Source organism: Penicillium lagena (genome assembly GCF_028827675.1).
Source record: "Penicillium lagena strain IBT 129212 chromosome Unknown utg000008l_segment0_segment0, whole genome shotgun sequence".
In the NCBI taxonomy this organism is placed as follows: domain Eukaryota; kingdom Fungi; phylum Ascomycota; class Eurotiomycetes; order Eurotiales; family Aspergillaceae; genus Penicillium; species Penicillium lagena.
In genome coordinates, this window is record NW_026623229.1 from 2,698,113 (window position 1) to 2,724,877 (window position 26,765).

General features: G+C 41.3%; 3 protein-coding genes across 3 annotated transcripts; 1 reads left to right on the plus strand and 2 right to left on the minus strand.

Annotated features, from left to right (window-relative positions):
* Window positions 1–1,033: 1,033 nt before the first annotated feature.
* N7510_011704 (uncharacterized protein) lies at window positions 1,034–3,143 on the plus strand (the record flags this gene model as incomplete). Its single annotated transcript, XM_056983628.1, has 2 exons — window positions 1,034–1,841; window positions 1,927–3,143. 2 exons carry the CDS (start codon window positions 1,034–1,036, stop codon window positions 3,141–3,143), a joined length of 2,025 nt encoding a protein of 674 aa, XP_056829122.1.
* Window positions 3,144–3,398: 255 nt separating this feature from the next.
* Window positions 3,399–4,589, minus strand: N7510_011705 (porphobilinogen synthase HEM2; the record flags this gene model as incomplete). Its single annotated transcript, XM_056983629.1, has 2 exons — window positions 3,399–4,301; window positions 4,368–4,589. 2 exons carry the CDS (start codon window positions 4,587–4,589, stop codon window positions 3,399–3,401), a joined length of 1,125 nt encoding a protein of 374 aa, XP_056829123.1.
* Window positions 4,590–4,789: 200 nt separating this feature from the next.
* On the minus strand, window positions 4,790–5,200 carry N7510_011706 (uncharacterized protein; the record flags this gene model as incomplete). The annotated part of the gene is made up of 1 exon (XM_056983630.1): window positions 4,790–5,200. One exon carries the CDS (start codon window positions 5,198–5,200, stop codon window positions 4,790–4,792), a length of 411 nt encoding a protein of 136 aa, XP_056829124.1.
* Window positions 5,201–26,765: the final 21,565 nt, after the last annotated feature.

Genomic DNA, 26,765 nt, shown 5'->3' on the forward strand with positions numbered 1-26,765 from the left:
GGGACGTCTCTCGAAGTTCCCAAGTTTACGTCGTACAAGATGGAAGAGAACTACTCGCCTGGGACTGCTCCCTCCTCGTCCCCTGATCCTATCGTCTCGCCTCGTCCGTCCTACCCGCTCACGCAGCAGCGGCTACGTTTAGTTAGGCGACCGCAGCGAGCGCAGCAGAACGAACTAACCGCCCAATGCGCGAGTTGGGCGCCAACCCGGGCACCACCCGCGATTTGTCAGCGCCAACCCACAGACCGGGTCGCGCGCGTCCAGCTGAACCGCCGCTATTCTCGTGCGGCGTCTGATTGGCCGCGCGGATGACGCCGGCGTTGCTGATCGCGCGCCACCCCCTTTCTCGCCCTCATGATATGATTATTTTTATTCTTAGTTAGGGTGTAGGCACCGTACCTGGGTGCTGAGCACTCGTACGGTAGTACTACCACTCCCCCTCCCCTCTTTCCCGCTTTTCCTTCCCTTCCCTTTCCTTTCCTTTCTTCCCTCCCCATCCTACCCACCTGCCCCCCAAAGGATGTGACTCTACCCTCGTACCCTCTCTCGCTCTCCTTCTTTCTCTTACTTCCTCTCTCTTTCTCTCTGACTTCTTTCTCCCGTTCCCTCCCCCCGGCTTTCTCTCTTTCTAAACTGGCTCGCGCTTCCCCGTCTGTTTTGCCGCGCTCTCATACACCCTCACAATCTCATCTCCGGCTCAACAACCTCGTGGCCCCACTTGATCCGGCGATCCAACGTACATCACTCGCCTAGAGAGTCCACCACAGAGCAAGAAACAAACGCCAAAGATCTCCAGTCGAATCGCCGAGTCTCGGGCAATTGGTCTCCCAATTGAATTTCCGTGGAGTGCAGCCGTCACCGGCCTGGCGCACCGCAATTATTCCCAGCGGTCATCGCGGCTGTGAGGCGGCGAGAATCATTGACAGCGAGGGAGACCGCTCACGGAAGAGGATCAGCCCCGCGACGAATCCTGGGTCGCCGCTGTGAGCGTCTCATCCCGTGCCAAACGTGATAGGAGCGGTCAGCTTTCGAGATGAACAGCAACCACGACTCCGGAACCGAGACAGGGACGGACCATAGTCCCTCCCGCTTTACAGCCGTCAATGGCAGGGACTCGATCGGGTCTGGCGCTACCACGGCCGCTCCCGGGAGCGGCCCGAACAGCACTGGGGGCAAGCAGCCTGAGCTCCGTGATCAATGGGCAAAAAGCAACCATGAATCCGTAAATCGACCCGGTCATGACCAGGAAGAGAGATTGTCCCCCAAGTCCTCCTCCCAGAGCGCCTCTCACGAGAACAGGAACAAACGCAAGAGGTCTGAGTCGAGGGAGAGGTCGCTGCAAAATGCAGAGGGACCCGGTTTCTCAAAAAGTCCAACCCATCGTGCAGGAGACGACTGCAACTCCCACCCCAATGGAGCACTGTCCGGCCCAGATCAGGAAGTCCGCCCCCCATCCACCGCACCCAGCCCAAGGTCAGATACCAACGAGGGTCCTCCGGCGCCGTCTGCCAATGGTCCATGGCAGGAGTATGATTCTCACTTGGTCCACCAGGCACAGCGCGCCCAGCAGATCGATGCCTCCGATGCACAACTCGTGGACGCTCTGCAACGGGAGAATCAAGGTCCGGAATCTTCTCAGCGGAGTGTCAGCACCAGTCATTCCTTGCCAGGCTCGACGACCAGTGTTCCGCCGGCCTCGTCTAACGTCTATCCCCCAGAGCGGTCGACAGCCAGCTCCCAAGTCGCTCCGAAGAGGAAGCGTGTCTTCAGCAACCGAACCAAAACGGGCTGTATGACCTGCCGCCGGAGAAAGAAGAAATGTGACGAGCAGCATCCCGCATGTAAGTTTCCCATCCTTCCGCTGCCATCCCATTTCTGGGCTCCGGGGGCACGTTTGATTGAACATGTCTAATAAGCGCAATCCAGGTAACAATTGTATTCGTGGTGGTTTCCTATGTGAGGGGTATTCGTCGCGGAGTACCTGGCAAAAGCCTTCCACTTCAAAAACGCCCGTTCCGCTGCAGTCCAAAGAAGGATATCCCGAAATTGGTGGTCAATATTTACCAGAATCCATTCCTCACCATGACCGACAACCCGGGATGACAGAGCAGGTCGAGGCGGGCAAGATGAGGACACTCGGCCTTGACGGTGGTGACCGATCTATCCCGCAGTACAACACCAGCCCGACCGGTGTAGGGTCTAGTCATGGGCCTTGGTCGAAACAAGGATGGCCAGCAACAGGGCATCCACCTTATGTATCGGAGCATATGGCCAAAACGGAATTTCGAGAGGTCCCACCGATTCATGAATTATCACGAGAAGGCCCTCCCAAGTCGGACTATCCGGTGGTCCCTTCCATTCGAGATCTCTCGCATGGACGGCACCCTAAATCGAATATGCCCCTCTTCCAGGGTGGTATGGAGCAACGACCATTGCCTGCGGCGACGATGAACCCCAACAGCCCCCAGGCCCAAGCTCGAATGGCTCTCAGCATCGAGCATCAACTGTCCGGGCACGCTGTGCCAGGTGACGATACGCAGAAAGCAATGATGATTCGGGGTGAGCGCTATCGACCATTCGACGTTCAGCTGGTAGAGGAGAGAGACCGGTGCAAGGCTGCATTATTCAAATTCAACAATGCTTGCAATCCGCTTAATGGGATCAGCTCCAAAGAACAGAATCGTCTTCTCAAGGAGATTTTCGTTCCCCCATCCAGCTCCGTTGTCAACTCGCCCCCGGGCGCGCCGCGTTCTGCAGGCTCCCTCGGAACGGGTGTTGTCGTGGAGGCCCCCTTTAAATGCCACTACGGTTACAACATTCACATTGGAGAAGATGTAATGATCTCGGAGAATTGCTTGTTGGTGGATGACTGTCCCATCCGAATTGGCGCTCATACCTGGATCGGGCCGAATGTTCAAATCCTCAGTTCCATGGCTGTGGTCCAGATGCAGGAGCGCAAAGGCCCCCAGAGCGCGTATATGGGTCGTCCGGTCACAATCGAGGAAGACTGCTACATCGGGGCCGGGGCCATTATCTTCCCCGGGGTGCGCCTGGGTCGAGGCGCGTATGTTGGGCCTGGGGAGCTGGTCGCGTCCAACATTGACCCTTATCGATTCCAAGGGATGAAGCCACACTATATGTGATTCTTGTGATTCAAGTTTCTTTTTACACGATCATGATCCATTATTATCTTTGCTGCGACTTTTTGTTGTGTGTTCATAGCTATTTTTTCCCCACAAGGGTTCGTCATGCTACATGTATATAGGTAATGTTTCCACCTGGTGAATGTACACGAAGGCGGCGTTCTGAATGCTTTCCTCCATTTTTCTCTCTTCTTTCTTGCCATGTGGGAATACCAAAAAGATACGATATGAACACAAACACGAACCTGAGACTGGCTAGAGCCAATCCAAGAACTCCGGCACGAAGTAACTGATCACGATCCCTGCCCCTGCTCGCAGAATTCCCTCAGTGCTCTCGAAGGCCATTGCTTTGAGGTCAAACACCCCAGCTTTGGCACCAGCGTGGATCATGGCAAATTCGCCACTGACCTGGTATGCCGCAACTGGGAGATCCTTGGCCAGGTCCTTGGCATCCCGGATGATGTCCAAGTAGCTGCTTGCCGGCTTCACCATGATAATATCGGCGCCTTCCGCCATATCTCTCTGGATTGCCCGTCGAGCGAGACCCCGGCCCCCGGGGGGCAGTTGGTAGCACCGACGGTCGCCGAATGATGGACAAGACCCTGCCGCATCCCTGAATGGGCCGTATAGACAGCCGCTAAATTTTGCACTGTATGACATCAAGAGCACGCGGTGCGCCACTCCGGCTTCAATCAATTTGAGCTTAATGGCCCGCACCCTGCCATCGTTCATGTCTGAGGGCGCAACGCAGTGTGCCCCCGCTGCTGCATAAGCCATGGCGACGTCGGAAATGCGGTCGACCGATTGCTCATTGTCAAGTGTGCCGTCTTCACGAAGGATTCCGCAATGGCCATGGGATGTATATTCGCAAAGGCACACGTCGGTCACGATGTAGAGATGCGGGAAACGAGATCGAAGAAGACGGATAGCTTGGATGACAGGGCCTTCCGGGTCATCTGCGGCGGTTCCCAGCGCGTCTTTCGAGGATGGATGCAGTGGGACTCCGAATAGAATCACGGACCGCAGGCCTTTCCGGACAAGCGGGGTTAAGAGAGGTACCAGGCGGTTGATTCCCCAGCGGTATTGGTTCGGAAGGGACGGAATGGGGGTCGCCTCGTCGGGATTGTCGGTGATGAACAACGGGTATATGAGCATGTCCTACCCACTCGAAGCATTAGAGGGGTGGGTGGGTGGCGATCACGTATCACGCAATGGGCGACGCACCTTTGTTAGTTGTCTTTCGGCTTGCCATGATCTGCTCAACGGGTGGCTGTAGCCCGAGTGTAATTGGCTCGAGATGTCGCCGGAGATGCTGACACTGGTTGCTGTCGTGCTGGTGTAGGATCTAGCGGTGGGTTGGGAGCGAGCCCGGGAGACTTGCGAGCTGCGATCATCGACATTGGAGTCTCGGAAGGCGATATCGGAGACGAGATTGGAGAAGGACATGGCGGTAATGAACAGTGTCTTGATCTTGTGTAGCCTTGACGGGGTGGAAGAAGAAGAAGAAAAAGAAGGATGAATGATGGTTGGGGAAGTTGGTTGCTTGTTACCGACGGGATCACTAAGGCGGAATTGGACCCGCCGTGATTGGCTCAGCGATGCCGTGCGAACATGAGTGTACATATTGTAGTTAAGAATGATATTATTTACACACTCCAATACACTCCGATCGCAGTAACAATACCCATCAAGCCCTCAAAGGGCGCCACGCTCGCCCATCCCCCGCCGCTGCGTCGGAAAACGATCGCCGCCAGCAACCGCCCCGGCACAGAGGCGATCATCATTGGGATGTTGTTCTGGTACGATGCAATAGCGTAGAAGGTCCCCAGGGACAGCGAGGTCAGGCTGTAGCTAGTGAGCATCAATCCTATCTGGTGTAGGCCTGAGACCGACCTCATTGCCTGGATGGTACCAGGACTCACCCCCTTCAAGGGTGAATTCGGGAGGCCGGCAGCTGCCGCGGGCCATAGCAGACTGTAGACACCGCTGGCCAAGAGAGGCGCTGCTTGGAGGCCGAAGATATATTGAGAGAGGTGGGTTTCACGCTGTGGTGACATTTTTCTGGTTCTCTGGACGAATATCAATTCAATCGATGTTGGTTGCTGACAGCTCGAACTTCCGACGGCTAGATTGGTTGGGGTTCTGGCTGTCAGCTGACCGGGGAGGTGGTTTCGATTTTTCGACGAGTGGTTCTGGGAGTAGATGGATGGAATATCTGGCTATGCCAGCCTGGGTGGAATCCATATATATATGCATGGGTGTGGGCGCCCTGATAGATTGAGGATCCGAGTATGACATGTACATATATATGGACCACTAGACAGCCAAGTGAAACAGATGTTGGAGGAGCAATGTAGATCAGAGTGGAAGAAGCCTCTTTTATAGTTTTTGACTATATCCTGCAGTGCCCTCCTCCGTCTACTCCTGAGAGACACAAGACCCTAAATATAACTAAAGTTTGGCAAACTCGTGTCTCTCACAAACTCGTATCTCTCACAGTGGCTGATCGTGTCTCACTCACGCCATTGCTGGATCGTCGGTTTTTTCGCTGCTTGGCATCGGGGTGGAGTGATTGATGCCGACCAGGCTGATACCTGCTGATCTCTTGCTACAACAAGCCTCACGTCCGAGTTGGCAAATCAGTAACTGATGTGTGCCTGAGATCCTGCAGAAAGAAGGGTGGACGAGTTCGCCCCAATAACATCAGTCGGAGACGCCGCGCTTACTTCCGAATGTACTGTACTTGACCGCCGCCGACCCACTACTCCGCTCTTCAATTCTTTCTCTCACAACTACCCTTTAGGGGGCAGCAATGGGAGAGCTACACGACCCGACAATGAAAGCTGAATGTCGATAGTGGCTATAATTACCTCGATCTCGCTCTGGGTATGACGATACCCCGCAAAGAGTCCGGAAGCACTGATCACTATTTTTCCACGTTTCACTTGGCAACAAATCACCCTAGAGAAGTGCATCCTAATACCCAAGGATGCACCCTAGTAACTGGTGCACTCATTCCAGCAACCTACCTCAACTGACACAGTCTACTTCTGGGAGGAGTTGTACACAAGTTCGAAGATCACCTCAGAATAGTTTTTCCTGTTAAATGTAGAGCTATGAGTGACAATATGCGAGGTAAAAATGTAGCGTGCACTCATCCCTGTCCTTACTATTGAGTAAATAGCACCCCAAGCGTACCATGTGACTTCCTAATTGGCACTGCGCCAGATTCCAAGACTCGAGAAAGACAAAATGAAACCCTAGCGCCTAGGGCTGGCAAGAATCGTCTGGGCTATATTCTGCCTAACCTTCAGAAGTCCATCCTGACCCAGACTGAGAGGATCGAGGTCAACACACACGACCTATTCGCCTTGATCACTAACAAAGAGACGTCTCCTTGAGGACTGCAATTTATCAACCTCATGATAGGGAGCCTAACCAATACTAATACCGAATTTAGGCAGATTTAGTTCTTAATGATTTAAGCCTGAGCCCAGAAATATTATGGTTACAAATCTCAACGCGAGTCACCGCCGAAGTGCGCACTGTATGCCCGACAAGGAGCAGCCTCGTGATTAATTGACGAATTACTGAAGCAGAGCTATGGTTGTAATGATACTCAAATGTTTTTCTTCCATGCTCGATGGTTTCACTATAGCATAAGCGCATTCATTTAAACGTCTAATCTATAGTATATCGATTTTATTCTAGAGATAATAGACCATACCCCTAAGATATCATGGTTAGTTATATCTTATTTAATCCTTGAAATAGTGATACTAATAGTACCCCATCGCATCTGAAGGTGTCTTTCCACTTAGTATCTCTCAGTAGTACGTTTTAGTCATAAATAGGCGTTTTAGGGTCCCAATATACACACGACACCTTTCTCTAATGATCACCTCTCAATCTCTTCCTATTCTATTCAACTAATTGATAAACAATGGGCGTGAGTCGCGTGCTTGCACGTGATTAATAGCCTCCCTGGCCCGTTACAGAATTATATCGGAAGAGTCGCTCCAAACGCCATAAGAAGTGCTAAAAATCTAGGCATATATTATAATCTTACTACTGTAAAGACCCTATATATATCTATTTACCACTAACCACTTGACCCTAGAGCACGCGGAGACTACAGGCCCAAATGTTACTACCATAGAGCACGCTATTTAGTTTTAATAAAGGGCATCGTCCAGTTAACAACAGTTGCTCTATAAAGCAGGAAGCGGTTGCTATAGCCTAGTAGGCACTACTTAACTATCTAGCATAATATCATGATTGTGCTACTTATGACTATCAGACTATTTACCCTACTTTGACCTTATAGGTATAAACAAACTATAATTCTTCTAATTTTAGTATATATCTTATGGTAGTAAAAAGCTACTAAGGAATAATAGCTCTCTATACATACAGCGCGACTCTCTAACCTTATAATGAACATTCTAAGATAATTTAGACGAGAATGAATATTAAAAACTCGTAATAAGCCTACGATATCTAGTCAGCCCTAAATCCTCCTTAAGCGACCCTCTAACGTAATCGGCAAGCGAGCTGATCACCCAAAACACTATTAAATGCGATGTTTTACAACTCGATATTTTAATAACCACGATTTAACGCTATAAGATAGCTTAGAAGCTTATGACATACCATTAGTCTAAGTAATACCTAGAGGAATTTCATATCTATCTTATATAACGCTAAGGACTATTTCCTGTGAAAGAACAAAGAGAGAGCCTTCAGCTCATTCACTAAGTTAAAATATAGATTAGGATTTTGATGTCTCCTATAGAATACTTATAATAATTCTATATATAGGATAACTAGCAAATCTCCTATTATAATAATTATAGGTTTATTTCCTAGGCTCTAAACCAAGGACAGTTCGTACCAAGGAGAGGTCCTAGTTATGGAAACACGTATTAAAAATGAAAGCCCTTCTATAAAGCAAATTAAGATTAGCGAAATACTACGAATTTATAGACAAAAAATACAACAAATACTAACATAAGCCTTGGACTTTTGGTAAAAAAAACCTATACTAAAATTTATTAGACTATTTCGACTGCTTAAACTAACTAGTTAGATCGCTCGTAAGGTAAAAGGCAAATAAAAACTTTAAAAGAGCTACTTATTTGCTAGAGTTATAATTCTTATATTCACGATATACTATTTACATTCCCCTGCTCAGACTATAGACGTAAAAAAAAGGGGACAGTATAGGGCTAGAACTCCCAATGTCTACTTAGGCCATTAATAATAACAATAAACAGAGATCAATGTCGGAAAGGTTCATAACAGTAGAATTTCCTAGTAAACTAGAAAGGGTAGTTAGCCTTTAAAACATATTAGTAATTATAAAGTAAAGAAAATAAGCCAAAAATAACCATTAACATTGGATCAATTCCTGTAGTAACTCTGCACAATTTAGCTAATACTAAATAAGAAATATAAAGAAATCTATATAGCTATACCAATTTCCTACAATAAACCTACATTCAATAAATCAATCAATCAGTCAATAGTTCATTTGCCCGATATAGCTCGCTTTGATACAGCCGCTATGCGGGAGTGCTGCCAGGCCTGCCTGACAGCCGAGAGAATGGCCCCCAGATAAGCCTACATTCATATAGGGCCTTATGCTAGATAATTTTTAAGATATTGATAGGGGAGGTCCACAGTAGACTAAGTAGGGAAACTAGCGTACTATAATCGTTGCGTAGATTTCCTAGCACTATGTCATGAGTAAATACCTAGAACGTTTTCTTAGCTATAGATAAACCTGTGTATCCAGTTCTTGCCTTAATATAAGTAGGGAATGAATATCCTCTACTAATTAGCTCTAATAGCAAAATTTAAAGGAAGGGATTGGGACCCTAATAGGTAGTAGTCCACGCCCCTAGTGTCTACTAAATTAGCGGCGTTGAGGAAGGTAATGAATAGTCACGTCGCGGGTGTAGTCTTTCTCTATTTAGTCTTAAAGTGCTTACGAGATGCCACGAAGCGGTCTATTATATTAGCGAACATATAGAAGACATCGTGCATAATTTAGGTCTAACAGATAATTTCTGACGACTTGGATAATATTGTTTATCCTAAGTCTTATAAGATTTCCTAAACTCGCTAGTTCCTAAATAAAATCTCTAATTACGCGTTTTTGTTTGTTCTAAGAGTCTTACTACATTCCTATGCTCGCTATATTCATAAGAAAGGTTATCTAATTCTAGTTTAATTTCTACCTATATATTAATTATGGTCTCTTACGTTCTTAAGTACTTCATACGAAGAGAGTGTTTTTAGAAGCTGTTAAAAGTAGTTGTTCGTGTTTGTTTGATACAATATTTCCTGATTGACGCGAAAACATTTTAATTTTAAATCGTAGTGGTTTTTGTATAATATTCCCTATTAGTATTTAATTTCTAAAATCTTCTTTGTTTACTATTATCCCTTTCTATATACTATCGTCTGTATTTCTAAATTATAATTCTTTTCTATTTCCACTTTGTTTATACCTTTCTATATACTTCTCGTCCTTATATCTATAGACACAATTTCCTACTTCGACTTTTTCCCGTTTATTTAACGTTCTTATTGTCTACTGTCTTCGAGTTTTTCGTACTTATTGCTTAACGTTATGTCTCCTAAGGCTTTTTCTACTATAAATAGATTAGTAGTTTTACTCTCCTTATATGCCTAATCTATCGTCCGCTCTTCTAATTATCCTTTCCTCTATATACAGCGATGGCCTCGAATATAAATACTTAGACGACGTTATTATCCCTAGTAAGGCGGGCTATATAGTATCTTTTTACGAAGAGAATGATTTATCGCTTTACAGTGATGAATCCGCTTTCGTAGACGGGACACTAACTATTTAAGAAACTACTGAGGACAAGCTTCCTTACCTCTCTCTCTGCAAGGCTTAATCTACTTTCACCCTATATATTTACCCATTGATACTATTCCTTCCTTGCTTTTCAATTTTCCCTAGAGATCATTCATTCTAAAGACAATTATATCTAAAACGTTCCCCTCTCTAGCAATCTTAAAGTAAGATTAGTTGTAACTAACTTATGCTTAACTGACCTACTAATCCTAAAGGGTACCGACTATTTATCATAGTCTACTACTTCCTACCTTCGCTCCAAGAACAATAAGCCCGTTTTCACTACTTACTATATAGCTATTAATAAATATCCTATTAACACTACGAGAGGATAGAACTAACATTCCGATATGGGGCGCATAATTCATTGTCTAGCCACATCGATTTCTATCTGTACGAAGGTGGATGCATTGTCTGTATCATAATAACGAATATCTCTTATCTACTAGTCGCTTAAGATACAACGAAAAAGAAATGAGGCTTAATTTCCTAGGATATTACTCACGAACTAAGAACTTCCTTAAGTCTTAGAAATTCTCCTTAAAAAAAGGGTATTAATCCTACGCTACGTAAAAGTATATAAACACTACGATTATTTTTCTTTGTATAATTATTTTCGTTCTTTATTTCTTATTGCTACAATAGACATGATAACCTCGTCCCTCTCTATTCTACAAACTACAACCGCTTATTAGGGCCCTAATTCATGGAATCTGAATAGCTAGACCTACCTAATCGTCTAAGCTTTTCTTCGAATGGGAAAGGGAGACAAGCTCCCGCTACTAATAAATATTCTTCGAACTCCTATCTAAACGAAGCCTATCCCCTAATTACCGTATCTTCCTCCGATACTAACTTAACCTACTACAACCATAATAACTACTAAAGGTCGACTGTAGAAACGTAGTCAGCCTCAGAGAGTTATTTCTATTAACTAACAAACAATCTTTTCCCCCTCTCCTATTCGATTAGTAACTATCTAATATCCTATTTAACTTTTTATATACTTCGCTTTTAGTTCAGTCTACTCTTACCTACTATGGACTACGACTAATAGAATCTACATGTGTTTTTCTATTAACAGGCGAGATAGCGGCCCAGAAGGGCCGCCTTGCCGACGACTTGTCTAAATATTTGATATTTTTTATCGACCAAAACGCCTTTATTTATAGATCAATCTCTAGCTGGACATGCATTTCTCTTATGCCCTATCTCTCCGCATTTACCACATTTTGGTAGGCGTCGCTGCGGTGGTGCAGCTGCGATTTGAATACGCTGCGTCGGTAGTGCTAGTGATGGTGCCGGTGCTTGTATTATAGGCTTAGGGGCTTGTGTAAGATCGCGCCTTCTTGCACTGATATACCATTATCGTATGCCTCTCTTTTATTGGTACGAGCGCGCTTTTTCTTTCCTTTGCGTTTTCAGCGCGTAGATCCTTCAAGGGTTTTCTTGCTCCAATAGAAGTAGCCGCGACATCACTTGCCTAAGCGCCTTGTATGCCTGGTCAATCACTTGTTTTGTAGGCGTTGGTGGGCTTTCTGATCGAAATTTAGGCAATGTTTTAGCTGATTTTGTTTGTTTTGTAAGCTATGTGAGATTTGCTGGTGTTGTAGGGTAATAAATGCTCGATCGGCTGCTTGGACGGCTAATTGGTGGCGTTGGTGTTCTAAGCTGAATATTGAGCTTATTAAACACTGGTTCCGGATCTAATGGCACTTAACCGGCTGCTTTGAAGCAATTTTTGATTTTATCCGATTTGAAAGCGTCGATGCGGGCTTGTAGGTATACTGCGAGGAATTCAAGCTTGTCGATATGGTTGATACTAAGGCGCATTTTTTGGTCGATAAGGCTTCCGTATGAGCACTTTAAAACCGCAAAACACCCGACATCAAGAGGCTAAGAGGCTGCAAAAGATGCGAGCTATAAGCTAGTATACAGATCGATATTATATCGTTTTCTAAGCAGGTTTAATCGAATTGCGGTGTTAAATGACTACCGTGGCCATTGTCGACGGAATAAACACTTTTTGAAGCCATCGAAGGCCTATCTCGTCGGTTGTCCATCCGTTTCCGCTAACCTCAAATCGCCAATCTCCTGGAAATTCGTCGAACTAGGTGTGGTTATGTAATTTGCCTTTAAAGATAATCGTTGGTGGTAGAACCCATCCGGAAGCGCTTATTGACTCAATTGTGGTTACCTACTCTCGATTTCCTAGCTGTAATACTAATCTCCGACGGTAGTATTCTGCTCGTGGAATAACTTTTGTAGTCGCGGTAAGCCCCATCGCAAAGCTAGTCAAAGTTGTAGATATCCTCTGATATGATACCATACTAAGCGACTATGGTTTCCACCCTAGTAAACCACTCGCGTAGGGACTTTAGATCTTCTTGTTGTGCGCGCTGATAGTCGTATCGTCGAGAGAAGCGAGTTCTGAGCTCGCTATGGCGATTGATAAAGTTGTAGGCCCATTTTTCGCCGACTATATGGATAGGAGTAGAACCACGCTTTGCAAGTAGTAGATTTGCCATTTCTCACACATAAGTAGGCCTTAGTGCTGCTCCACCTGGATCTAGATAATATCCACTACTTGGGCGTATCCTTTCCGATCTGCGTTAGTTTATGGCCATTTGCGCATGTTTCGAGGCGATTGGTTGTACCGTGTAGTCAACGCGTGAGGGTACAATGATTGACTTTGAAACCGATCTGCAGCCTGGCGTATAGTGCTGATTTCTTTGTTTTTGATAGCTTGTATAGCAAGTAGGATACGCCCCTCTTGCTCGATAGAATCCCTGCTTGCTCTGACGCGATTTTGTGGTTGGGTGGCTCACTCGTTTACATGGCTCACTCGCTTAGCGATTACGTTAACTTATTACAACATAATTTAACGCTATAGGTTCTTACATGTAAATATATCTAGAAGTCTATCCTATCATACTATTTTAGATCTTTAAGACATCAATCGTAGTCTCTAAAAATGAAATTACGGATCTAGATATCTATCTCTAGCTTTTATAACTGCCTGAAGTGGGAGCATTTTACATTATTAGCTCTAGTAAATGGAATTTAAGAGGTTTATCTTTTCGGATGAACGCTCAGTAGAATTCTAGTAATAGACAAATTTTCGGTTTTATTCTAGTGTACCGACGTAATCTAGTTTAATTAGGCCTTACATTCAAGATTACTGTATGAATAGACTAGATTACAATTTGGATTAGTAGATAGACAAAATAATTATTACAGAACCTAATCTTAACCTGGCTTATCGCGGATATTAACCAATTCGTACCTCAGCGCGCCTGAAGAAGGCTTCCTGAAGTAATAAAAACCTGGTACTAACTTTTAATAAGATAATAGGATTTAAGGGCTCTAGGTTATATAAGAGTTGTTTGGAAAGGATAGGCCCAGGTAAGTTATAATAGAATAGTCTCTATACTCCCCTAATTTTAATGCAATCAAACTTATTTAGGCTTGTAAATTAAAATTATTTAAATTATTTTCTAACTTGATCAATATTAGATAATTAGAGGCCTGTTAGAAGTCATTAGGGACTATACATATAAAGCATAGGAAGTAACTTACAAGTTGGTATTAGCAAGCGAAAACACTAGTAAACATATAATTATATATTTTAGCAACTACAAATTAGTTTTGGTTACATATGAGTAAATAATACTTATAAGCATATTAAGTACCATAGGCTAGCTTGAGTAGGTTTTAAATTTTGCTACTAAAAAATATACTATAAGTAGGGACCAACTATATCCAGGTTTTAATTTATAGATCCTTACAAGCAGGCTAGATATTTATCTAGGTATTTGTGTAAGATATAATTATAACTTATATTAAGGAATTAGTATTGAAAGATACTGGCAAAATAATGGGTTCACTATAGGATTTTTTTTTAACTTAGTCTAATATACTATCAGCGAGTTGGAGGGGAATATTAATAACGTTCTATAAAGTATTGTCGCTATATACTATGCAACTATGTTATTACACTATTTGTGTTAGATTATGAAATCAAGTCTAAAGCTAGACTTGGCAGCCATGAGTATAGTAGTGTTCGAAATATAGCTAGCACTGCTTATGATTCTATATCAAAGAAATGCTGTCAAAATACGTATAAAAAAAATCTTTAAGTATTAGTATACCCATATATTCAAATATATAAAGCTTTGTACTTTTTGACCTTATTTCGGCAACCTACTATGCTAATTCGTAGTGGAAATTTAAAAGTTTATATACGCTGACTAAAATCGAGCTTATTATGTACGCATTTTAAGATAAAGAGATTCTTACTAATTTGCAGTTACTCGTCGATTTTCAGTCCCTAATACAAGCCTCAGTGTATCCATAACTCAATTTCATAAAGACATATATAAATAGTTATAAATAAATTCCTAGGATAATCGCTCTCATAAAGATTGTATTTATAAATATACATAGATCGCTATCAATAAATAGAGATATAGCTAATATTCTCTTAGGAGAGCGTAGTACTTAGACCATTAGCAGCAAGTAGGCTATGAAATATATTACGCACTATATAGTAGTTAATTCACGGCTTTAATATTAATACGATTACTAAAGGGCTTTTTACGAAGATCCTGACATTGTTACAAGTCATTTCAGGTTTTGTACAACGTGTAGACGAGAGGAACAGTAGCTGACTTAGGGATATCCATGATTTTGACAAACCTAGCTTCGCAATCAAGCTTGGATCTATGACCAAAGTGGTTATAAGAGCCGAACACTACGGTTAGAGATCGATATTATAGCCAGCGAATCGCAAATAGGTTATATTATTTAAGCATGTAGGTACAACGGGATTTATACTTCCCTAAATATCATCTTAAACGGACCTACTACTACTATGCTTAGTATAATAACCTACCTAACGATTAGAGGATCGAAATTAGCGATAATAGCTAGGCCATAGTCGAAATTGGACTTCAACAGCTAGAAACGCAATTTATCTCCTATACTACTTGTTGTATTAAGGGCTAAATTTTACAACTAGCCATTAGTAGCTATACTAAAAATTACGTCGGCGTTATATAAAAAATTTTAAACATCTATATTTACTACTTACAAAAGCAAGGGCCGATCGTAGTATTATAATATTTTAGGAATAACAAGTCATCATAATAGCTATGCCTATTTCAAATCTAAGGGAGCATAAAAGGCAGAGATTATATAGTTTCTAAAGAAAGGGGTATACCAGTGATCTTATTGCTTCTAGGAGAGATATATATTAACTAATAGATTCTGTGGTCTTTTTTAGAATGAGTGGTCTAGTCTACTTTTCTTATAGCTAGGCTAGGAAGAAGATATTCTATAGTTTATTACCCTTCATGAACTTCCTTTCATATAATTCAACATCTAACAGGTTAAACGTCTTATCTATAGCGCTTAATCTACTTTCTGTTTTCGGATTATTCCATTAGATCATACTATTCGCCGTTGATTAGAGAGTTTTGTTTTTAATAACTAACAAATCCTTTCTATGCTCCCCTCTAGAGCAAAGATCTGAATTATACTAGATTACTAGATATCCCTATTCTTGTAGGCCTTTATATCTATAACCAGCTATTCTATTAATACTAGTCAGGTATACTAAGAGGTACACTAATAGCGACGGACTAGGTTTGGTTATAGTCCAGGTTATGTAAAACCCCCCATTTAACCACCTACACTCAAATATATATCTCTATGACCACACCATAAATTAACCAATCACATCTCTTTCTACCTATCCCATCCCCAATATCTAGTATAAAACCTCACTTGCGCGGTGTACAGCTACAACTCTTCGTGGAACAGTTATCAATCTTCCCTTAGTCTAATGCATCCTATGCCTCGCACGTATAGTCAAAGCTAGTCGACTAAAGCTCATTGAGTACTACTGATAGATATTGTTAATGTGAGGACTGTTGTACCATAATGTATGTTGCGACCGTCTGGCCTGATTAATAAGGCTTGACCGCTACCTCGCTGCTGCGCATGGATCGCATGGATCGACGTAAGGCGAGCGGGAAAAGAGACATGTATATAAAGCTTCGCTGGCACCTGAGTTTCAGGGACCAGCGATCAGTCTTGGAAATACACCGAGTCGCACTCAAAGCCTCCCTGCGAGTCTCTGTTGCCCGAATCCGTAAAACCACTATAAAGGGTGCATCGTGAGATATATCCCGACAGTTAAGGGGACATGTCTATGCAACTAGTACGATGCTATCTCCTGATAATCGGTTCTAGTTCTTTCTATCCGATAATTAGGACAGAAATGGCGTGGTATCTATCGAAGGTAATTCTAAGAAGTATTAACTCCTTACTAAGAACGTCTCCTAGACAAGGATAAGCTAAGTATAAATTCTTCACTAAAGCTAAAGTCAATATTTAATAGACTAAATAAGTCAATCAAGGGTAATATAATATAGCCAATATTAGGTATTAGCTGTGACCACACTTGATGGGATCTTAACGGGACTGCGCATGACGGGACCGCGTTTGGCATCACTGCGATTGAAGACTACGTTTGAAGACTGCGTTTGACAGGTGACACAGGACATAGACTGTTGTAGATAAGTAGAGACTCTTCCTCTGTCTCTTCTTCCCTTCTCATCTTGGATCTCCCGTCGACTACGTACTCAAATTGAATTCTTTATTGATTCTCTTTCTTGATCTGACATCCGGTCACATTAGGGAGATGACTTAGTATCTTAATAAGTAGTATGTTTAATCTCAATATATGCTAAATCGCAAACTTCGTATACTAACTTAGAATTAGATGTTATAGTTATTAAGCCTCTTCTATTCTAGAGAGAGAATATTAAGACAGCTTTCCTACAATTGTATTACTTGCTTAGGGTATTCTCTCAATCCTAGCTAATAACGCTAGTATAGAACGACTTTCAATACTACTCGAGATAACTGTTTCTATCGTCGAGGTCGGATGAAGTTTAAAACAATTTAAGAGCTAATGATGTTCCTCTGTATATCGAAATTTGACCTTAAAGTAGAAGAGACTTAAGTAAAAATTTTTCTCTCTTCAGGAAATTGAGGTATTAAAGGAAAGAGAAGAGAAATCTGATAATATTAATGTACTATCTATTGATATAGAAGAGTATGAGGAGGGTGAGCTTGTAGACCTGACAGTCATGTAAGATTAGAGCTCTAATAATTAGCTAACTAATCTAGAAACTTACTGGAGAGTAGCAAATAGCTACGGACATTATGGAGGAAATAGAAAATTAGAGAGTATGATAGATTTGAGCAGTACTAGCTATTTATTAATATGATCAATGTTTCTATAGATTACATTTAGATCTGAATAAAAGAGAATTATGGCCAAAAACAGGACAAATTATGCAGTCACGAGACCTAGTATCATGATATCATAAAAATCCTACATTTCCTAGTATAGGAAACTAGGCCGAGTTGCTAGGATCTAATTTATATCCAGAACCAGTACTAGGATAGACAAATGGTCCCAAATCCCGAACTAATCCGGGTCCAGTCTGCGTCAACTTCGGGATTTTCTGGTTCCTGTGGAAGCCTATAACCGGGTCTCACATTTATTATATAAAATCAGGCCCTCGGGGCCCACTACTCATATGAAAGAGATCATCCAAATATAAGAATTTCCAAAATTCATACCGCTTCATTTCTTCTATTAATAACTCCCCCAATATACTTAAAAAACAAATCAAGATATTGAGGATCAAATCCCCATTGTCCTAGAATCGCTATCCTAGCAAAAGAATCATAATATCGCGAAAACTGCGAGAGACTTCACGGTTCCTAACGGTCGGCTTGGTCGGAGTTAGCACGGAGGGAAACCACTATTTCCAAGACAACCTAACGGTCGAAAGCTAATTACTACATAAGAGAAGGCTCTTTGTGAATACCTTGATTACTTTGATCATCTAGGAGCATCGATATATCGTGGGCAAATTGAATTAGTATTGTAGCTAGTTCAATTCTTACACAGTAGAGAAGTCTATTTAGGCCACTTAACCAAACCTCCTTAAATAGGCGGCCATTGACTTAAACGATTTATAAAACGCTATCTCTAATACGACCGTCGACGTAGACGAACCCTTACTATCGAAAGAAGTTCTATACTCGATAAAACGGTGGTTGTTGAGAGGTGCACTATTCGAAGACTATAAACGCATTGTGAGAGAGGTTGGATTCTACCTACCTATATCTACAACTTTAATAAAATTGCCTAAATTAGTATTGGACGTCTAATTTTATGAGAAGAATAATATTATTTATTCTTCTTACTCCCGGATATTAGTCATGTTTTATAGCCTCTCGATGTTAGTATTTTTAGCGTTTATAAACACTATTATAGTGAGGCTGTTGAAGCCGTAACTATAACTAGATGCCAGAAGTTTACAAAGGCCGAATTTCTTTATACAATAGGCGAAATTCCAGCGAGAATCTTTCGTTTCTATACGATTATGCTTACCATAGATTAATAGGCCTCTAATGAGCATTTGCCTTTGTATAACCATACGATTATGTAGCGCGCCTTGATACAATATACCAGTATTAATAACCTCATAATATACTACCTTTTAAAATAATAAGGTAAGATGAAGAAGAGATCATATTGAGGAGTATAATCCTAGTTCTAATCACTTATAAGAGGCATTATAGGCTTATGAATGGTGCTAAAGCGTAGGCTACCTTGACCTATGAATTACGAACAGGAATTAGATTGAATAGAAGCTATTATAGCCAACCCGTCACGCTCGCTATAATATATCTCTTGTGGTACTATGCGACTTGTAGGCATTATATTATCGGATTTTATTGAAGACTAAGCGAAAGGAGTATAAACGCAGTGAGAAAGCTGATAGGAGAAGGGGAAGCGCAAGTATATGAAGGTATTAGTCGAGGTTAGGATGCTTGGGAAGACTAAGAAATGTCGCTAGAAATGGATTTTTGCCATCTTTGAAGTTCTATATCTACTAAATCTATTTACCATGCAAATCGTTTATATATATTTCCTAGTATTAGTGACAGATGAAGGATGAAGTTGGTGGGTAGGTAAATTTTTTTATTTGGGTGATCCAGATCTCATTTAGGTGTCGGGCTCTCATTTCTCATTTACAAGGGCCTGAAAATTATGTAATAAATGTAAGGCCCGGTTATGATTAGACTTGTGCTAAGAGTATATAAGTTTAAAAATCATTATAGGCAGACTATAGACGATAATTTCTCTGTGAGGATTCTATACCCTAGCTTCCCATTTAAAGAAGCTTACTTAATTAGCTTAGTGGTAATTAGAGGAGTCTAGTACCTAAGGATGAATCGAATAATATCGATATATCACCAAATAGTAATATTCGACCCGCTATAAAGTATACTCCCCTAGTAAGAGTGGCGGAGGGTTCTAATTTGCCTACTTATTACGTAGTAGCTCCGCCCTCTAGACTATCATACCTAATTTCATTGAACATATCTGTTCCTGATACGAAGAGTCTACTTTCACTATAATTATATACTCCTCGTAGAGTTAGATTTCTAGAATATCTAGAGGCGTAGTTGCTATTACTATAATAAGTAGGAGCACTACGTTAGTAGTGGTATATCTCCACTAGGTACCTGCGTAGAGATTACACAAGTAGCCTATAGATAAAATGGTCGAAGTAAGTATCAATAAGTTCGTTAATAAATTTTTAAGGTATGATATAGTTTATTTTAAATACTCTATATCGGCTACAATCTTAATTAATAGTAGCGACTACCTTAATCATACGTCCCTAAACAGTAGAATCGCCTCTATAGGTATTAATGGTATGCCATAGTCTTTAATGATATATATGTATATAGTAATAACGAGGTCTTCCTAGCTATGATTTTATACAAGAGCACCTTATTAGCCCCGTTGATTATAGAGTCTATACTAATATTGATATGCTGGTTAGTGTTATAACACTAGTTAGGGTATTGGATAGCTGTTCTTAGTACTATCCCTAGGAAGTTGTTTATATACTTAGGATAGACAGATCTACTTATTACGTACTATACTATTATTTAATATAAGAAGATAGTAACCTATATCCTCCCTTAATTCGCGACTAAGGCTATACTATTTTATAATACCATAGTAAGATCCTAGAATCCCGTATCTTTAACAAATCAGTAACATAGAATAAACTTAGGCTTACTAGATAGCGAAAGATGCACTTTAGCTAAGTATGCAATATAGTCCTAGGTAACTTCTAGAACGTCTATGGTTCTGCTAGGATTGTAGTAGGTAATTTAGAATAACGTAATCCACATGCGAGCTGGACACTAATTCACCTACCAATATTTTGAATCGATTTATTTAACCACCAACGCCATTAATTTCAAACTTCTACCTATTAGACCTATTAGGACAGCTCCTTCTTGTATGACCTATTTGATTACAGTCACTGCATCGCGGGGGGCGCGTCTGGTTGGCTGGGAAGCTGACGCATCGGGTTCCGCGGGGGTAGTCTCATCAGTCTGATTTAGACAACTAAATGCCTCTAGACCCTCAGAGACCTCAAATCCCTCTGTATGAGCTGTGCGCCTATTCGATTTCTTACGCTTTTGCTTTTTTGTCTCATTTGCTGCGCGAAGATCCTGATTATCCTTGAGAAGAAGTGCGTTATGATGTAGTGAGAGCTGGTAGCCCTTAAGAAGCTGATCAAACAATAAGTTTGTAGGCGTCGGAGGACTTCGCGAGCGCCTCTTTAGCAATGCCTTAATCGATGAAGCTTGTCGATTTAATTGCTTGATATTATGGGGCGTCTTAGGGGACCATGCGCTCGATTGGCTCCCTGGTCGACTTCCTGGGGGAGTAGGGGTCCGTAGTTGGATATTGAGCTTTGAAATGACCTGTTTAGGATCATATGGGACTAAACCAGCTGCGGAAAATGCATTTTGGATAGTCGCTGGTTTAAAAGCTTCCGCGCGAGCCTGTGGAAATGCCGCAAGGAAATCAAGCTTGTCGATATGATTGATATTGCATCGTGCTTTGCGCTCAATCAACCCCCCATACGCGCGCTTTAGGGGGGCAAAACAGCCTATATCCAAAGGCTGTAGTAGATGCGAGGAATGTGGTGGCATACAGATTGGAATAATATCGTTTTCAGAGCACAATCGATCAAAATGGGGGGTCAAATGACTACCATGGCCGTCAAGAACTAGTAGTCGATATTTACCCCTAGTATGGCTGCGAGTCTTAGGGATAAAGTGCTTTTCGAGCCATCGAAGCCCAATTTCGTCTGTAGTCCACCCATTTGGACTAATTTCGATTCTCCAATCGTGAGGTAGATCGGTATACCACGCTTCTTGGTGGTAGGTTGTCGATTTAAAGATAATGCATGGTGGGAGTACAAATCCTGTAGAACTCACACATTCGATCGATGTGACCCATTCGCGATTTCCAGGCTGTAAAATCGATCTCCGACCGTAGTATTCGGCTCTTGTAATCACTTTCGCAGTAGCAATAAGCCCCATTGCAAAGCCAGTCTCATCAAAATTGTAGATATCCTCAGGTTGGATGCCATTCTCATCAATTGTACTTCGGACAAGGTCGAACCATGGTTGAATAACCTTTATGTCTTCGCATTTTGCTCTCTGATAATTGTATCGACGGTTAAATCGCGATTTGAGCTCGTCATGGCGCTTAGTATAGTTGTAGACCCAGTTCATTCCAACTGTCTGACTACCGCGCTCTGCCAAAAGAATATTGGCCATTTCCCTTACCATACTAGGTCGGGGAGCTGCTCCACGCGTGTCCATAGAGAAAATCCACTGTAGGAGCGATTGCTCTTCATTTTCAGTCAATTTATGACTATTGGCGCGTACAGCTTTTCGAAATGTAGTCCCATGTAGTCGCGTCGTAAGAGTCGAGTTGGGGATTTGAAATCGACGCGCAGTTTCGCGAATAGAGGGTATTTCCTTATTCTGATAGGCTTTGATCGCGAGTAGGATCCTACCCTCTTGCTCAACAGAATTTCTTGGATTTTGACTTCGAATTGGGGGCATGGTGGGTAGTTGAGATGAAGAAGTTGACGTGTTGGGGCGCGATCGTGTTTTAGTGTCCAGCTCGCTTGTGTGTCCAGCTCGCATGTGGATTACGTTAGTCTTTATTGATATCTTAATAACTTTTATCTTAATATTTCTGTGCTAGTTTAATTATAATATATCGGTAGAAGTTCTATGATTATAGATTAATAATGGATTTTTTTAGCTTACTTATATTTTATAATTATCGCTTTAATGTTCTCTCTATCTACCTCTTCCTTACGATAAAATAGCCTAATATTAGGTAAAAAATTCTAGAAATTAACCTATTGTTGTTAGACAAGAAGATTTTACCCATAGTTACGCTTATAGAATTATCATATATATGTAGCCAAGTTTTAGCTTTGTTAATTATTAGAGAATAATATTACACGTCTGGTTTATATACTTTTTATTAGTTTGGTTGTAAAATATTATTAATACTGTTCTTTAAATATTTGAGGTACTATAGTTCTAAACCGAATTAGGAAGTAAAAAGTAAACCGTAGAGAAAATTCCTAGAAGATTATATTTAATTTAACTTTATCATAAAAGAGTTTATTTAGTAAGGCTGAATAATACTCTACTCTTTAAATCCTTTACACCCTTACTTCAATAGCTTCCCTTCAAGGTTTTCGCGCCTTAGGTTTCTAGGTCCTTACAGACGTGGAATTGTTAGTAAGGTCCAAACTTAGCTTATCTAAGTATGGCCTCTATTTAGTGTATATGTTCTATATATATTAACGAATAGGGATACATTAGTTATAATTTAGCACCTACTACATAGACTCGCCATCTATTTCTTCACCCAAGTCCTTAGCTTAGGCCTCTCGCATTGAGATGTTCGTTAGGCCTAAACCAGGGTTTATCGACATAAAAGTCCTTGATAGGTAACACAAACAGGAGCGATCTAGCAAAATACTCTGATAGTTCAATAGTTGAAGTGTTCGTTCTCCTAGCTAGATCCTATCTTCTTAAGGGGCTATTAGCTAGGTTACTCTTTCTACCCTAGTACATACTAACAATAAACTTAAAATGCTTAAAGTATATAAGCCGTAGGCCTACCAACTATTAAGCTTTAATTGACCTATAAAAACCGGAAAATTAGAGTGATCTATTACGGCTGTAAATTTGAATTAAGCTCTATTATACCAACTCTAATATTATAAGGCCTTAATGCGCTATAAAGAGATAAGTTTAAAACGTCAGATAAATTAGTTACTTTAAACACAGATAATATTAAATACTTATAGCCATAGAAGGTACAAAACGCTATCTTCTATTCGTTACCCTTGTAGATATAAATATTACTAGTACGTACCTTATATACTACGTTTACTGACATATTTTGCGCCTATGAAGGAATTTAATATTTTTTACTAATGGTTAGGTAGTTTATTTGGGGCTAATAGTCTCGTTTAGCGAAAAAACTCTATTAAATAAAGTTTTTATTAAGGGCTAAGAGGGGGCATTAACTGCCTGGATACGTCTCCTTAATTAACTAAACTAATGTCTTACCTCTTTCTTATAAGATTAAGAGCGCTATAGAAAGTATTTTGTTATAAGGTAGTTTCGAACACGTTAGCAAAAACTAGCTCATCGTTTTATAACATGACTCAATAAAACGCTTAAAACATAAACCTGAGAAAATTATACAAGCGAAGAGGGTAGACGCTAAGAGGTACTAATAATTATTGAGTAGTTTCATAGATTAGGTTGTAAAATAAAAACCCTTTAAAGTAGGCTAGGTAATATCGATATATAACGTCCATAGAACTAGACGAAAAATCCTCAAGTTATAACTGTATCTAGATAGGATAAAGCGTATTATAGTAGATAGATAATACCTCTAATAAATCTACTTGCTATTATAGTTTACCTTGAGAATTGGTATTAAAATTAATAGATTCACTAGATAACTACATTATTATATCGTTACTAATAGGGTAGAATAATAAGGTAAGCGCTTATCTATTTAGTTGATTATATAGGTCTACATATATTGATAATTATACTTAAGTATACAAAATTATTACTTATATATCGCATAAACTATCAATTATGATTTATTAGTAGCTATAAATCCGATATAAAGTATAATATTGTTAACTATTATTAATAAAATTAGATTCTTTACTATTTCCCTCTTCTAAACTTACCGTCTTTAGCCCTTCAATCTTAAAAAGTTATTCACTAAGACCGACTAAATAATTCACTATATCTAGAGAATATAAGCTTCTAGAGTATGAATTTTAATATAGTCGCCGGTATTAAAGTAGACTAGAAATCTGCGTTTCTGATTTTCCTCTGTTTTTCCTATATTTTTACATTCATGGTTGGTGCCCTGATTATTACAGAAAGCCCGCTAGGCTCTCTGTATACAGAGCGCCGGGGTGCTGCGCGCCATTCTCGTTGTCGGGCAGGCCCGATTGCACTCCCGCATAGCGGCTGTACATAAAGGCAAGCTAATCGGGCAAATGAATACTACTGCTACTACTATACGATATATCCCCTACAAGTTCTATGATTTAATTCACTTAACGATAGTTATAAAATTATAAAAAATAAAATCATCGTAAAGAGAGAGCTTTCTAGCCCTAAATGAAATAAAGTAAAGCGTTGAAGTAGATCTAGAAGGGAAGTCTTCTATAAGCCTACGTAGCGGTATAGGTGTCTACTAACCTTATTCGCTACTAGGAGAACTAGGAGTAAATTTATACTACAAAGAATAACCGCTAGTTATCTAAAGAGGTAGTGTACGAGTTGGCGAATTAAATACCTTCATAGGAAACTAGGATATTGGAGGCCGAATAGCAAAGGTAGAAGTATAAGCGTAAAGCTAGGAAATTAGGAGCTTAAATACTACACCGCGTAGAAATATGGGAGTATGAGAACTAACGAAGAGATAAAGGGCTTTAATAGGTTACTAGAGACGACGGCTGGGACTTTATACTATCGATAGATAGGGAAGTATTTGTAAATAGTATTGATTCCTAATAAGGGGGGAAGGGACGGGAGGGGAAATTATATTTTACTCACGTAAAGCAAGCTACATCGGGCAAATGAACATTGATTGATTGATGCATTTATTGATGGATTGATTGATTGATAGTGTTGATAGCCTCCTATTTCCTAAAATGTGGACTAAAGAGAGTACGTGGGCACCGTTAGATAATGTGAAGGCAGCGGTACTATAACGTACGCTACAATAGTCATGCATGCCTATTCCTGAAGGTTTGATCGCTACCTTATATAGCCGCGCATTGATCGTATGCATTAACGTAAAGCGGGCGGAAAGGCGCCCATATATAAATACCTCGCTAGCGCCTAAGCTTTAGGAGCTAGCGATTAATCTTATAAATATATAGAAAGGGGGTTGAGATAGTGGGATGCATAAACTATTATATATCAAACAAATGGAAAAAATATACTCAGATGTGTATAAAATATAGTCTATTGTCACGAGTAGGTCGTAGGCCTTGGGATATATGTAGTGGCTGTAGACTAGATAGGTAGTAGTAGGTTCATATGCAGCCATAAGGGTAGGCTCCCACGGGTTTGCCGCACTCTAGGCGGATCTAGTAGTTTGGGAACCCGATGCTTCAAAGAAGCTGCGCAATTAGCGAGCCGAGTGATTCAAGACCTTAATGACCATCAGGTCCTAGTCCCAGTACCTAGATATCTCAGGACCTAGGCAGTGAAATGCACTGGGAGTGCGGAGTTCAGAGGAAACGTAAGGACCAAATTAATATAAGACTAATGCCCCGGCCCGGACCCCGTATCATTCGCGGCTTTGCTGCTCCTGTTTCGCTTCCGTCATATACTATCCGCATCGGCTTCTAGTCCCTCACTTTCTCTCCAAGCTTCTTATACCTACTTTGTGGCATACTCAATTTGGACCCCGTTGGCATTAGCCCTTCACTGTGACTGAGTACCAGATCAAGAAAGAAAGCGAACAAAGAATTCAATTTATGTGCTGTGGTCGACGGGGGATCCAAATTGAGAAAAGGCAGGAGAGACACAGGAAGAGTCTCTAATTATCTACAACAGTCTATGTCCTGTATCACCTGTCAAACGCAGTCTCCAAACGCAGTGCTGCCAAACGCGGCGCTGCCAAACGGTCCCGTCATGCGCGGTCCTGTCCTGCCTGGTTACATTCACAACTAATCGCTAGACTCTAGAAGTCTGACTAGGCGGCACCGTTTATACCCCCTTCCGCCCATAGACCCCTACGAGCCTCAGGGCTTGCATTACAGTGGGTGGTCGAGCGTAATAAGTAATTTAGATGAATAGATGAATAAAGGGTAACATGCGGCATTCAGATACACGTAATGGGGAAATTGTACTGTAGTACCAGCGGTGACTTAGAAAAGCTAGAGAAGGGAGAGGGAATGGTATAGAGGATAGCGGGGACTATTGCAGTTGGCGTACTAGATTCCAACGGAGTTCAGTATAGTAATAGCGCGTGCATTTCTGTAATACGCGATAGAAGGAGCGGCTTTACTGATGAGGCGGAGATCTAACTTTTCCTTTCCTTACTATTTTCCCTCTATTATTTCGTTCTCTGTATTCTTGATTTTCTTTTTGTTTTATCTACATCAAATTCGTATTAGTAACCTACTTATTATAGAGAGCCCGCTGGGCTCTCCATGTATAGAGCACCTGGGTACTACGCACCA